We start from the raw sequence: 14,731 nt of genomic DNA, 5'->3' as shown, positions 1-14,731 counted from the left end.
TAGTTTTAGTTTGTTGCATGTGTTGAGCCAGTTTTGCCAGCACCATTTGTTAAAGAGGCTATCTTTCTTCCAAATTATTGTTTTAGCTCCTTTATCAAAAATTAAGTAGGCGTAGTTCTGTGGGTTCATTTCCGGGTCTTCAATTCTGTTCCATTGGTCTTCAGGCCTGTTCCGGTGCGAATACCAAGCTGTTTTTATTACTATAGCTTTATAATACAGCTTGAAGTTGGGTATTGTAATTCCTCCAGCACTGTTCTTTCTGCTTAGGATTGTTTTTGCTATTCTAGGTCTTTTAGTGTTCCATATGAATTTCTGGATTGCTTCCTCTATTTTATTAAAACATGGTGTTGGGATATTAATGGGTATTGCATTGAATTTGTAGATAGCCTTTGGCAATATTGCCATTTTGATTTTATTAATCCTCCCAATCCAGGAGCATGGGAGGTTTTTCCATTTTCTTAGTTCTGACATAATTTTGTTTTTCAAGTTTTTAAAGTTCTCCTCAAAGAGGTCTTTCACTTCTTTAGTTAAGGTTATTCCTAGGTATTTTATGTTTTGGGGGGCTATTGCAAAAGGAGTTGCTTTCCTTATTTCCGCCTCGGTCTTCGGGTCGTTAGCATAGAGAAAGGCTGTTGATTTCTGAGGGTTTATTTTATATCCTGCAACTTTGCCAAAGTTTTGGATCAGCTCTAGTTGCTTGGGGTAGAGTCTATGGGATTCTTTAGGTATAGAATCATGTCGTCTGCGAAGAGATAAAGTTTAACTTCATCTTTTCCTATTTGGATCCCCTTTATATTTTCTTCTTGCCTTATTGCTCGGGCTAGGAATTCTGGTACTATGTTGAAGAGCAGGGGAGAGAGTGGACATCCCTGCCTTGTTCCTGACTTTAAAGGGAATGGCTTTAGTTTTTCACCATTTAGAGTTATGCTTGCTGTTGGTTTGTCATAAACTGCCTTGATTATATTCAGGAATGTTCCCTGGAATCCCAGTTTTTCCAGGGCTTTTAGCATAAATGGGTGCTGGATTTTATCGAACACTTTTTCCACATCCAGAGATAAAACTATGTGGTTCTTTAGCTTGCTCCGGTTGATGTGGTGGATTACATTAATTGACTTGCGTATATTAAACCAACTTTGCATCCCTGGGATGAATCCAGTTTGATCATGGTGTATGATTTTTTTGATGACCTGTTGAAGTCGATTGCATCTATGTTCATCAGGGAAATCGGTCTATAGTCCGCTTTCCGTGATGAGTCCCTGCCTGGTTTTGGGATGAGGGTTATACTGTCTTTATAGAATGAGTCTGATGGTGAACGTTCTCTTTCAATTTCATTGAAGAGTTTGAGAAATATTGGTGTGAATTCTGTTTTGAAGGCCTTGTAGAATTTTGCAGTGAATCCGTCTGGACCTGGGCTTTTCTTGGATGGGAGAACATTTATTGCCGTTTCTGTTTCAATACTGGATATGGGTCTGTTTAGAAGGTTTAAATCTTCATGGTTAAGTTTGGGGATATGAATTTTTTCTAGGAAATCATCCATTTCTTCCAAGTTCTCGAATTTGTTGGCATAAAGGTTTGCAAAATAGTCCCTTATTATATTCTGAATTTCGGTTATTTCTGTGGTGATGTTACCTGTTTCATCTCTTATCTTGTTTATTTGAGTGTGCTGCCTTCGTTTTTTGGTCAGGTTTGCCAGGGGTCTGTCTATCTTCTTGATTTTTTCAAAGAACCAATTCTTTGTTTTGTTGATTCTTTTGATGGTTTTTTTCGTCTATAATTTAATTCTGATTTGATTTTAGTTATTTGCTTCCGTCTATTGACTTGGCGTTTGGCTTGATGTTCTCTCTCAAGAAAATTAAGGTGCTTCCTTAAATTACTGAGTTGCTGTTTCCCCAGTTTGTTGATGTAGGCACTCAGAGATCTAAATTTTCCTCTGAGTACTGCCTTTGCTGTGTCCCAAAGGAGCTGGTACTTTGTGTCCTCAACTTGGTTGAAGTCCATAAACATTTGAATTTCCGTTTTAATTTCTTCAATGACCCACTGATGGTTCAGCAGTGTGTTGTTTAGTCTCCATGAATTGTAGGAGTTTCTGTTGTGGCTGTTTGGGTTGAGCTCTAATTTTATTCCATTGTGGTCTGAGAGAATGCAGGCAATGGTTTTGATACTTCTGAATTTGTACAGATTTTCTTTGTGCCCTAAGATGTGATCTATTTTGGAGAATGTTCCATGTGCTATGGAGAAGAATGTGTATTCTGTTGATGCTGGGTGGAATATTCTGTAGATGTCAGTTAAGTCTAGTGGGTCTATGCAATTATCTAGTTCTGTGGTTTCTTTGTTCAGTTTTTGGTGTGTTGATCTGTCCAGAGGTGATAGTGGAGTGTTAAAGTCCCCAACTATCAATGTGTTTGGGTCTATGAGTGTTTTTAGAGTCAGTAGTGTTTGTTTGATGAAGTTGGGTGCTCCTGCATTTGTTGTGTAGATATTTAGAATGGTTATATCTTCTTGTAGGAGAGATCCCTTTACTAGTTGTAGTAACCTTCTTTGTCTCTTCTTACCTTTTTTAATTTGAATTCAATTTTGTCTGATGCTAGGATTGCAACTCCAGCCTGCTTATGGGGGCCATTTGCTTGATAGATTTGATTCCAGCCTTTCACTTTTAGAACATGTTTACTTTTGCTGGATAGATGTGTCTCTTGGAGGCAGCAGAAAGATGAATCTTGATTTTTGATCCAACTTATGAGCCTGTGTCATTTGATTAGAGAATTAAGTCCATTAATGTTGAGAGTTAGGATTGAGAGATGATCGTTTGTTCCTTTCATTATCACTATCTTGTTTAAAGTTGTGTCTTCCCATTTCTTGATCTGATGTTTACTATTTAGGGTTCATTTCTCTGTCTATATTGGGATCTTTTTTTTTTTTTTTTTTTTGCCAGTCCTGGGCCTTGGACTCAGGGCCTGAGCACTGTCCCTGGCTTCTTCCCGCTCAAGGCTAGCACTCTGCCGCTTGAGCCACAGCACCGCTTCTGGCCGTTTTCTGTATATGTGGTGCTGGGGAATCGAACCTAGGGCATCGTGTATCCGAGGCAGGCACTCTTGCCACTAGGCCATATCCCCAGCCCTATATTGGGATCTTGATTATTTTCCCTGTATAGTACATCTTTGAAGATTTTCTGTAAAGCTGGTTTGGTGGAGATATATTGTTTCAGTTTTTCCTTACTGTGGAAGACTTTTATTTGACCTTCGGCTATGAATGAGTCTTTGGCTAGGTATAGAATTCTTGGTTGGTAGTTATTTTTATTTAGTGTTTGGTGTACTTCATTCCAGGATCTCCTTGCTTTCATGGTCTCTACAGAGAAGTCTGGGGTAATTCTGATTGCTTTTCCTTTATATTTGATTGTTTTCCCTAACAGCTTTAAGGATTCTTTCCTTGTACTCTACTGATCCTGTTTTGATCACAATGTGTCGGTGGGATGTCCTATTCTGGTCTGGTCGATTTGGGGTTCTAAATGCTTCTTGTATCTGTATAGGCCTTTCCTTCTGGATATTTGGGGAGTTCTCAGCTAATATTCTGTTAAATAGGTTACCTATCCCATTAACCTCTTTCTCCAAGTTTTCCTCAATACCTATTATCCTTAAATTGGGCTTCCTGATTGTGTCTTGAATCTCCTGTAGTGATCTGTTTTGTTGATTGGACTGGATTTGTGTTGATTTTTTATCTTTCTCCATAGAATCTAAAGAATCTTCAGCTCCTGAAATTCGATCCTCTGCTTCAGTTAGTCGGGACTGTGGGCTACCTACTTGATTTCGAATCTCTTTTCCTTCTGACTGGTCTTTACTGATGATTTCCATGTCATTTCTTAGGTCTTGTATGGACTTCTTTACTTCATTAATTTCATTATTTTGGTTTTGAGTGTTGTCTCTCAAATCTTTAAGCTGGTTAGCTATCTTTTCATTTGACTCTTGAAGTTCATTTATCTTTCTATTTGTGGATGCCATGAAATTCTCTATTAATTTTTCCTTTGCCTCCTCATGCTCTAGAATAATTGACTGAAGAGATTCAAACTTTTCATTTATCATGTTTATCAGTAGACTTTGTAGAGCATTTTGGGGGTTCTCTTCTATGGCTTTGATTGACTGCTCTGCTTCCTGCTTGTTTTGAGTGAGGGATAAGACTTCATTGTTTGCCATCTTTCTTGTGTTCCTTCTGCCCATTTGAATTGGGAATGCCAGTCTACCAGCACCTGTGAGCACCGTTTAAGACCCAAAGCAGCCCTTACCAAGCACTGTTGTGTAAATCTTACAAGTTCACAATTATATACAGATACCCTGTATACCTGTCTATAAAATTAGATTTGGTGTTCCTAATTTCAATATAACATCCGATCCTGGGCCCTGTATTCAGTAGTTACTTATTTACTGTTACAACCCTAAAGCAATTCTTGTTTTTATAGTAAGTTCTTTTAGGACTGGCTTTCTCTATGAACCGCTTTGATTCACTCGGATTAAGCTGGGATACCCTCTATCCAATAACCAGGAGTCAATGGAAACTGGAGGTCCAGGCAGTAAGTCAGGAGGGTAAGTTGGAGGTAGTAAAGAGAATAGAGTAAAATTTATTGGGGAGGGGTGGTGGTGATTTTGGTTTAGTTTCGGTGACGTGGAAATGTGGAGAAGAGTAGAATCAGTAGAAAGAACAAGGTTAAAAAGATTGACAATGGAGAATTAGCAGAAAAGTGTGGAGGTGTTATTCATAGGAAAGTAATTTTTAAAGAAAGAGAACGCAAAGAGAGAAATAAAGTAAAAATAGTGGAAGACAGATGCACAAAACAGAGAGAAATTATTTAAAAAAGAAAAAATAAATCAAAAGGGAAAAAAACAGAAAAAGAACAACCCAAACAAACAGAAAGACAAAAACTTGATAAAACAAATAGGTAATAGAAAAAAAAAATGACGTTTCAGAAGTGAAAAAAAAATTTTTTTTAAGTTTAAAAAATGTTTGAAAAGAATAAAAAAAAAAAATGGAGTCCTCCTTGTTTTGGGGGTCTTTCCCCAGTCTCTGGTTTCCTTGCGATGCTCTGCAGTCTATTTTCCTGATTGTCTGGGTTTGACTTGATTTCAGTTTGCAGGGGGTGGTTCTGTTCTCACCCTTCTCCCCTGTTGGTGCAATCCTGGGTCTCTGTTGTTTGTACAGCTTGCAGATAGGCCTTGGGCGTCCTCTGTAGATGGGGACTTGAGCAGTCTTGGGAACCGTGGCACCTCTGTCTGCTGTGGGGCCGCTGACTTTAACGCCTGGCTTTGATTAGGCTGTGGACTCAGCAGGGCCGGGCACCTCTGGCCTGTTTTACCCGGCTGAGAGTTGCTTGCCTGAGGGAGGCTCCTCCCTACTCGGCCGGGCGGCCTCCTTGGCGAAGGTGGCTATGGAATGCAGCTCCATTTTGGGCTGGGAATTGGGCGTCCTCTGTGATGGGACCATTTAACTTTCTCAGGAACTGTTTGTTCCCCCGTCTGGTGTTTCCGTGCCGCCGGGAGCTGCTCGCCGCTTTCGCTTTAAAATTATAAATTCCGGTGGGCAGGGCGAGGCACCTCTGGCTAAGCCAAGGCCCAGGACATGTCTCCCGCCTGGGCAGGGAGCGTTATCCTGGGTGGAGCTGGCTCTCACTGGTCGGTCCCTCTTGCCCTTTTCAAAGATGGCTCCTTTGACCTCGCTTTCCCCAGGCCCACTTTAGTTCCAATCTGGTCTGACCCTATGCCAGTGGCAAAGATGGCACTTTGCTCTGGCGGTGGGGGAAGGGCTGCCTTCCAGAAGCTGCTCTGTGGGCGCGAGTGAGAATATCTTTTGTGGGGTACTCACGCTTTCTCTGCGATTTCAGGTCGTCCGTGCTCAGCTGCTGTCTGGAGTATTTCTCCCTGGTCTACACTGTGTGCTCTAGCTGCGCAGAGTGTGGGTTGCTGTGCCAGGCGCTGTGCCTGTGCCGGCACTGGTGCGGCGGTGGGATGCCACCCGGAGCTCAAATCTGTGTTTTCAGATGAGCAAAGTCGATTTTTCCTTCCTGGCCAGAAACCCTGTACTGTTAGAACTTACTCTGGCTGTCTTTCTAGGAGTAAAAGTTTCTATGGGGTGAGAAAACTGCGATGTCGGAGGGAGCTCAGCTAGTGCTCTGCAGCTCCTCCACTGTCTTCCCGGAAGTCCTACTTTGGGTTTTTATAGAAGTATTACAACAGGGCCAGTTTTATTTCTTTTATTGTCAGTCCTGGGGCTTGAACTCAGGATCTAGGCTTTGTCCCTGAACTTTTTCACTCAAGGCTCGTGCTCTACCACTTTGTGCCACAGTGCCACTTCTGGTTTTCTGGTGGTTAATTGGAGTTAAGAGTTTCCTGGGCTTTCCTGCCCAGGCTGCCTTTGAACCATGATCCTCAGATCTCAGCTTCCTGAGTAGCTAGCATCCCAGGCATGAGCCACTAGCGCCTGGTGGTTTTATTTCTAAAGGAAGAAAAGTTAGTCATTGTTTTCTGTGTGCCATTGTCCAAACCCCACCCATCTATAGTTACTTTGAAGGAATTGTACAGTTAGTTGCCCTAGTATGTAGTGCTGGTGGCTTGGAGTTAATAATTCAAATAATAATAATAATAAAAGTGGTTTTACTTCAAACAAACTAGAAATGAAAACAATAACATATTGTGAACAGGAGAAGAGAAAAATGTTGGCCATGTTGATTGTGAAACATTAATGTTGGAGGCACAGAAAAAATTGAAACTATCTCAACAAACCTGCATGTGAAACAGTGATAGTACCTTCATAATATGTGATTGTAAATATATATGCAGATATTCATGAATTAATAACTTATGTATGTAGCTTCCTAAAGGGTTGAAGCATGTCTAAAGGAATTACCTTTTCTCTTGCCAAGACAGGCTTTTGGGATGCTGCTTGGCAAAACAAGAATCAGTTTATCTTCAGGACTACCGGGTTTATTCAGTCTCTTGATCATATACTTTAATTTTCTTTTAATTTATTTTTACTGTGAGGGGAAGGTTTTCACTGAAGTGGAGGATAAGGAATGAACAAGTTGATATCATTTGTATTCTTAGGAGTAAAAGAAGCATCAGCAATGTTGAAAATTACAGTGTAGCATCTAAGCTCAGAGGGTTTGGAAGATCGTGTGAAGAGAAAGAGGACCATGTCATATACATATGCCTGTCTCAATGCGTAGTAAACAACGTATACAGCTTAAGGTGGAAAATGATGAGAAAGACCCTATTGCAAGATTAATGACATTTAAGCTATTTTCATCCCTCACTTTCTTTCTTTATTTATTTTTGAACTCAGGGACTGGGAGCTGGCCTGGAGCCTCTTTGTGCTCAAAGCTAGTGCTCTACTGCTTGAGCCACAGTGCCACTTTTGGTTTTTGAGTGGTTTATTGGAGATAAGAGTCTCACAAGGACATTTCTGTCCAGGCTGGCTTTGAACCACAATCCTCATATCTCAGCCTCCTGAGCATGAACCACTGGCACGCGGCATCTGTCACTTTTAAAGGGAAGTCAATTGTTGCTGACATTGCTCATTGATTGTCACTGGGCTCTCAGCCTCTTCCATGAAGCACCAGCTCCTTCCTGGGCCTCAGAGCCCTCAATGGCCAAACGACAACTTGGACCTTGCCCTTCTCTAGTCATGCATTAGCCTTCCCCGCTTTCTTCTACCTTCCATTTGGTATAAGATGTTAGATTTCACCTGCTGTTCCCACCCAGCTTCCCAGAGGGGACAGCATATATTTTATACTTCTTAAATGTTCATGAAGACATTCTGAATTTTAGCACAAGAGAATCATGTTTCTGGCCCCAGAATATAAACAACAACAAATTACTCTACTTTTTGTGTGTATAAATGTGCCAGTCCTGGGACTTGAACTTGGGGCCTGTGCACTGTCCCTGGGAGCTTCTTTTGCTCAAGGCTAGCACTTGAGCCACAGATCCATTTCTAGCTTTGTTTGTTATTGTTAGTTTGTTGGGGATAAGAATCTCACAGACTTTCCTGCCGGGCCTGGCTGTGATCCTCACATATCACCCTCCTGAGGAGCTAGGATTATAGGCATGAGCCACCAGCATCCAGATGAAATTACTTTTGTTTTTAGAGAATTGATGACTTTCAGATCCACTCATATTAGATAGCAAATGAAGTCATCGGACTTCACTGGCTTAAATGGTGTCTACTGCTGTGAGAGAAATAGGAAAACAAAGAATCTACTTTGCGGCCATCTTCTGTTGTCATCTATACCATTCAGCTTGTCTTGAGATGTGAACCTGGCCACAGCGGGTTGTTTTTTTTTTTTTTTTTGTTTTTTTTTCAAATTTTTATTACCAAACTGATATACAGAGGTTACAGTTTCATACGTTAGGCATTGGATACATTACTTGTACTCTTTGTTACCTCGTCCCTCATACCCCCTTTCCCTTTCCCCCCATGAGGTGTTCAGTTCACTTACACCAGTTTTGCAAGTATTGCTATTTGTAGTTGTTTTTCTTTTTTTACCCACCACAATGGTTTTTATTCTTCATTGTAGACACTGTTTTTTTGTTTGTTTGTTTGTTTTGCTGATCGTGGGGCTTGAACTCAGGGCCTGGGCACTTTCCTGATCTTCTCTGTGTTCAAGGACAGCTCTCTGCCACTTGAGCCACATTGTCACTTCCAGCTTTTTCTGAGTAGTTTAGTGGAGATAAGAGTCACATAGACTTTCCTACCCAGGCTGGCTTTGAACTCGATCCTCAGATCTCAGCCTTCTGAGTAGCTAGGATTATCAGCATGAGCCACCAACACCCTGTGTTGTGACACTCTTAAATTATGGACATAATCATCTGTCCAGGAGGCTTATAATTTCTTTAATTTTAGAGGTATGTTTCACAAGAAAATTATAAAGTACTTTGCTTTTCCTTCAAAAAACATAGAATGGAGCCAAACAACATTGGCTCACACCTACAATCCTAGCAACCTAGGAGTCTGAATTCTAGAGGATCAAGATATAAGGCCAGCTCAGGCAGAAAAAAACATGAGACTCTATCTCTAAAATAAGTAGCAAAACATTAGGCTGGAAACATGGTTTAAGTAGTAGAGTACCACCCAAGCAAGCAAGCCAAGCAAGTGCCAGATCCTGAGTAGAAACCCTGGTTTTAGCAAAAATGAAACAAAATGGAGCCAGGCGCTGGTGGGTCATGCATACCAAGGAGGCTCAGAGTGGGAGGCTCAAAGTTCAAAGCAGAAGTATGTGAGATCCTTTCTCAATGGAGAGCAGGTATGTTGGTACAAGTCGGTTACCCTAGACACAACGAAAAGCCTAATATAGGTAATAGTGAGACCTTATCTCAAAAACAGCAAGTGCAAAACTGGACAGGTTATGTGGCTTAGCGATAAAGCACTTTCCTAGCAAATGTCAGGCCCTGAGTTCATACCCCAGTATTGCCCAAATATATAAATAAATAACAAGTATTAAATAATAGCCTTGTTTGAATAGTGTGCTTACTGATATCATGCATATAAAAATTTGACCATATTTCACTGCTGTGTGGATTGTATACTGAGGATAAGAAACTGTGCCCAGCTAATAAATTTCAATAGTCGGGCTGGGAATATGGCCTAGTGGTAGAGTGCTCCGCCTTGCATACATGAAGCCCTGGGTTCAATTCCTCAGCACCACATATATAGAAAAGGCCAGAAGTGGCACTGTGGCTCAAGTGGTAGAGTGCTAACCTTGAGCAAAAAGAAGCCAGGGACAGTGCTCAGGCCCTGAGTTCAAGCCCCAGGACTGGCAAAAAACAAAAAACAAAAACAAATAAATTTTAATAGTCTAATTGAACCTAATTCCAACACTTGTGATGAGTTTAGGGATGTTAGTTGATCTTAGTCATGGCTAAAGCCCATGACAAAAGCAATTTTGTGTCTCAGAAACTGCAGTTTTCCTTACAAATAAAATTTCACTGCACCAGTTAGCGTGGGCAAGCCAACAACCACTGGGTTGGCACAGCCACTCCCCTTCCTCTCACACGATTCCTCTGCTCTTTGATCTTTGAAGAACTGCATATTAGCTGCTGGTTGTTTTCTAAATAAAGCAAATTCTTCCTTTTCCAGCTGTGTTCACTGTTCAAATGTCTGGCAGGTTCCACCTGAAATGTATAGCATCTTTTCAAGGACCTTTGTCCTTGTGAGGTAGCCCGCTGAGTTAGCCCAACACATGCCATGACCATTCTGTGAAGAAAAGTCCTAATGTGGTTTCATTGACAATCCTGACCTTGTCTTATCTGTGTGCTTGTGAATTTCAGGAAAAAAGTGCCACCTCTAATGCAAGACTTAAAACTAATAAAGAAATTCCGGGATTAGTTCATCAACCCAGAGCAAAGTAAGTCCTAGCTCTTGTTTTCTTATTTTTAAAACTAAAAATGTTTTCAGAGTGAGTTCTATGTGGCCTACAAGGTAACCAAGATGTATTGTAAAGCTTTAGTAATTGAGATAATGTGACAGGAGAGTCAGAATATCCACAATGCATATTGAAGCCAACATTTTCAGGAAGATAAAAACAAATGCCTTTATCATGACATGAGATTGAGAGGAAATTTCTAGTAAGACATAAAAGGTGCTCAGCTCAATTAACATGGGTGCAATAAAACTAAGAACTTCTATGGATTAAAATTACTGTAAAATTGTAAAAGGCCACAAACTAGAATAAGACCATGTAAATTACTATGCTCATTGACTTTTAAGAGTGTAAAACATAATTCTACAAATGAGTAGACAAAATACAGAAAGCCCATCAAAAAAACTAACCATGTGAGCACCTATTTGATTGAAGAACTACAAATGCCAGATATTTTAAGAAAAACACCATACTGGATAAATTTGATATCAAATTTACCAGGATGAGGAATAGTATCTTTAATGCCTGCTGGTGGGAATATATATACTAGTACAATTTCTTTGGAAATCAATTTGCATTATCTAGTAAAATTGAATCTAGGTGCACTTTACCCTGTGTCAACTCCACTCCCAGTTTTATATCCATGGGAAACTCCTGTAAAGCTTGCACAGCTGACATGTTTTGATATATCCATAGCAGCATTGTGCATGAGCTACTGAAGGTAAAGGTCCCTCGAAAATATGCTTGTATTATATACAGTGATTCACAACTCTACTTCTGACTTCTTAGAAGGCTATGATCTAGGGAGTCTGAGTTTGAGGCCAGTCTGGGCATAAAAGTCTGAAAAATTCTATCTCCAATTAACCAGCAAAAAAAGCTGAAATGGATAAGTGGTTCAAGTAGGAGAGTATGTATGACTGCTAAACCAACATGTCTGTTTTCATGTTGCCACAATTACCTCCATGGAAGTTAGTGACAACTATAGAGTGTTATAGCAGGTGGGACTCAGAGACCAGCTATGGATTTTCTAGATGAGGAGGCAAAGGCCCTATACCTCACCTGTGTTAGCAAACAAGCTTCTGAATTGTAAGAATTTGAATAGCACTATACTTCATTAACAAATAGCTCTTGTTTTCCCATTATGAACAAGGCAATATGCGCTCAGAAAATAGCAGAAAGTGTCCACATGAGCACCAACTCCTAAATATGACATTTTTATTAGGCCTTTGCACACTTCCTAGGAATATTATGTATACATATATTGAGATATATTCCTATCTCTTAGTGCCTTTCCTATCTGGGGCCTATAGCTGTCCAGAAACCTTCTCTGTTAAAGAGTTTGGTCCAAAACAAATGACTTGTGGTCTGCACCCTCAGGAATGTCACCAGTCCCCTCAGTGCCCATATGCATTACAGTGACAAAACAAAACATATTAAAAGAGGAAGGACTGATCTTGCCAAGTTTCAGAGTGCTCAGCCTGGCCCCATGTGCACAATACCTTGCACAATACCTCATGGTGTCAGGAGCATCTGGAGGAGTAGGAGGAATTGCCCACCTCATGGTGAACAGGAAGCAGAGAGACTAGAAGGACTTGGTGCAACTTTCAAAGGCTCACTCTCTGGGACCAACTTCCTCTATCTTGATCCCACCTTATAACATTTCCTAACCTCCCAAAATAGCACAACCAGCTAAGGATGTTTTAGTGTCTCAACTAAATATTGTACTTAGAAAGGTTTTCAGTTAAAAAAATGTTTAGGTATAGCCAGATACTGTGACCCAAACCTGTAATCCTACCTACTTGGGAGGTGGAAATTGAAGAACCATAGTTGAAGGCTGGCTTGGGCAGCTTGGGACTTCACCTCAGCCAGTAGCTATGAGAGGAGGGGCACCTGTCCTCCTGGCTCCAAACGCAGCCAATGGCTGGGTACAGTGTGATATGTCTGTCATCCCAGTGACACCAAGAAGCACAAGTAGAAGGACCGTAGCCTGGGCTGAGAATATGGCCTAGTGAAAATAATGCTTGCCTTGTATACATGAAGCCCTGGGTTCGATTCCTCAGCACCACATATATAAAAAAAGCCAGAAGCGGGCTGGGGATATGGCCTAGTGGCAAGAGTGCCTGCCTCATATACATGAGGCCCTGGGTTCGATTCCCCAGCACCACATATACAGAAAATGGCCAGAAGTGGTGCTGTGGCTCAAGTGGCAGAGTGCTAGCCTTGAGGAAAAAGAAGCCAGGGACAGTGCTCGGGCCCTGAGTCCAAGCCCCAGGACTGGCCAAAAAAAAAAAAAAAAAAAAGCCAGAAGTGGAACTGTGGCTCAAGTAGTAGAGTGCTAGCCTTGAGCAAAAAGAAGCCAGGGACGGTGCTTAGGCCCTGAGTCCAAACCCCAGGACTGGCAAAGAAGAAGAAGATGGAAGAGGAGGAGAAGGAGAAGAAGAAGAAAAAGAAGGAGGAGGAGGAGGAGGACGACGACGACGACAACGACGACGACGACAATGACGACTGCAGTCCAGGCTGACTCGGGGATAAAGTGAGATCTACCTTCAAAATAAATGCAAAGCAGAACTAGAAGCATGACTTTACAGAGCCTGCCTATCAAGGCGGAAACTCTGAGTTCAAACCACCAAAGAAAAAAAAAGTACTTAGGCAAGTACTTTCTTAAGCGGATAAAATCATGTGGAATCAGGGGAAAGTCAGTACATAATAAATGACTTTTCCCCCAAAGATTGTGTGTGTGTGTGTGTGTGTGTGTGTGTGTGTGTGTGTGCGCACACGCATGCCAATCCTGGAACTTGAACTCAGGGCCTAGGTTCTGTCCCATAACTTGACACTCTACCACTTGAGCCACAGGTCCACATGTAGCTTTTTAGTTAATTGGAGATGAGAGTTTCACAGACTTCTTTGCCCAAGCTAGCTTTGGTCTGTGATCCTCAGATCTCAGCCTTTTGAACAGCTTGGATTATAGGTACGAGTCATTAGTGCTCACTTCTCCCTATATTCTAATCCTCCAAAATTATGTTCTCCCTTTCAAGCCTACATAGAGAGGAACTTTGCCAAACAGAACATTTTCCCTTTTTTTTTTTCAGTGATCTAATGGATGGTGAAATTACAAATATGTGTGAAAGTGCTTTGTAAACTGTGAAACAATTAATGGTGTCAGGTATTTGCATTGTTTGCCTTTGCTGCCAGAGTTGATGTCATGTGCTTGCAGATCTTGTCTTGGCTTTACACACAGGGAGAAACTGGAAGCCCCATTATCAAAGCACAGGTTTGTGTCACTTGTGCCTGCTTCTGTGTCCCATAAATGCTGAAGAGGTACATCTCCACAATTAGGCGTTGGGAATTGAATTGAAGGTCTTACACTTGCTATGCAAGCATTCTACCATGTGAACTACACTGTCCAAGTCCCTTTGCTTTTGGTTTGTTTTCCATGTTAACTTTGCCTCAGCCAGCATCATATCTCCCTCCACCTTCTGAGTAGCTAGTAGGCATGTACCACCACAGTGGCCCAATACATCTAGTTTGAAAAGAGGAAGCCATTCAACAACTTAACCCTCCACCCCACCCCCAGATACCACAACCAATAGGTATTAACATTAGCTGAAAGAAATGATAAGTATGCTTGTCTGTCCTTCAGCATCTTTAACCTCCTTACGATAGCCACAACTATTTGCTTAGTAGAAAAACTACTATTAAGACCAAGTTACTACTGAGACCCATAGACACCACCACCACCACCCTTCCCTACCCATCCATGACTCTTCCCTTCTCACCTTGCTTTCTTACCTTTAGTCCCTACTGACCACATCAACCATCTAAGGCTATTAGATGATATAGAACAAGCAAAAACACAGGGTAAGTGCTATGCATACATGCTTCCTGGCATTCCAGTGCAGCAAGATGTGTTTGCTGTTGCCCATGCAGGAGGCCATAGAATGATGTCAGGTCTTCATTGTGTTCTGTGACCATTGATCTCCAGACCACATGTGTGCATAGAGACAGCTGTGTGTATTGATCTGTCAACATCTGTAATATCTGTAATATATGTGCTTCAATATAACTGGGGTACGGTGATTTATTGTTTTTTGTTGTCAGCTGTGGGGCTTGAACTCAGGGCCTGGGTGCTGATCCTGAGCTTTATTCACTCAAGGCTAGCACTCTAGCACTTTGACCCACAGCACCACTTTGTTTTCTGATAGTTAATTGGAGATAAGAGTCTCACAGACTTTCCTGCCTGAGCTGACTTCCAACCCCAAATCCTCAGGTCCTAGCCTCCTGAGTGTCTAGGATTACAGGCATGAGCCACTGGCATCCGGTTTAAGGATATAATTTTTT

The 14,731-nt window shown here is 41.4% G+C and overlaps 1 protein-coding gene across 1 annotated transcript in view; it reads left to right on the top strand.

Moving 5' to 3' along the window:
- Positions 1-14,731, top strand: part of C11H1orf21 (chromosome 11 C1orf21 homolog) — a 123,886-nt gene that overhangs the window by 91,924 nt on the left and 17,231 nt on the right. The window contains exon 4 of the mRNA XM_048357940.1: positions 10,302-10,378. Coding sequence (XP_048213897.1) covers positions 10,302-10,378 — 77 coding nt within the window. The remainder of the gene's footprint in view (positions 1-10,301; positions 10,379-14,731) is intronic.

This window comes from Perognathus longimembris, chromosome 11, assembly GCF_023159225.1.
Source record: "Perognathus longimembris pacificus isolate PPM17 chromosome 11, ASM2315922v1, whole genome shotgun sequence".
NCBI lineage: Eukaryota > Metazoa > Chordata > Mammalia > Rodentia > Heteromyidae > Perognathus > Perognathus longimembris.
This window is presented reverse-complemented; position numbering and strand designations above follow the sequence as displayed.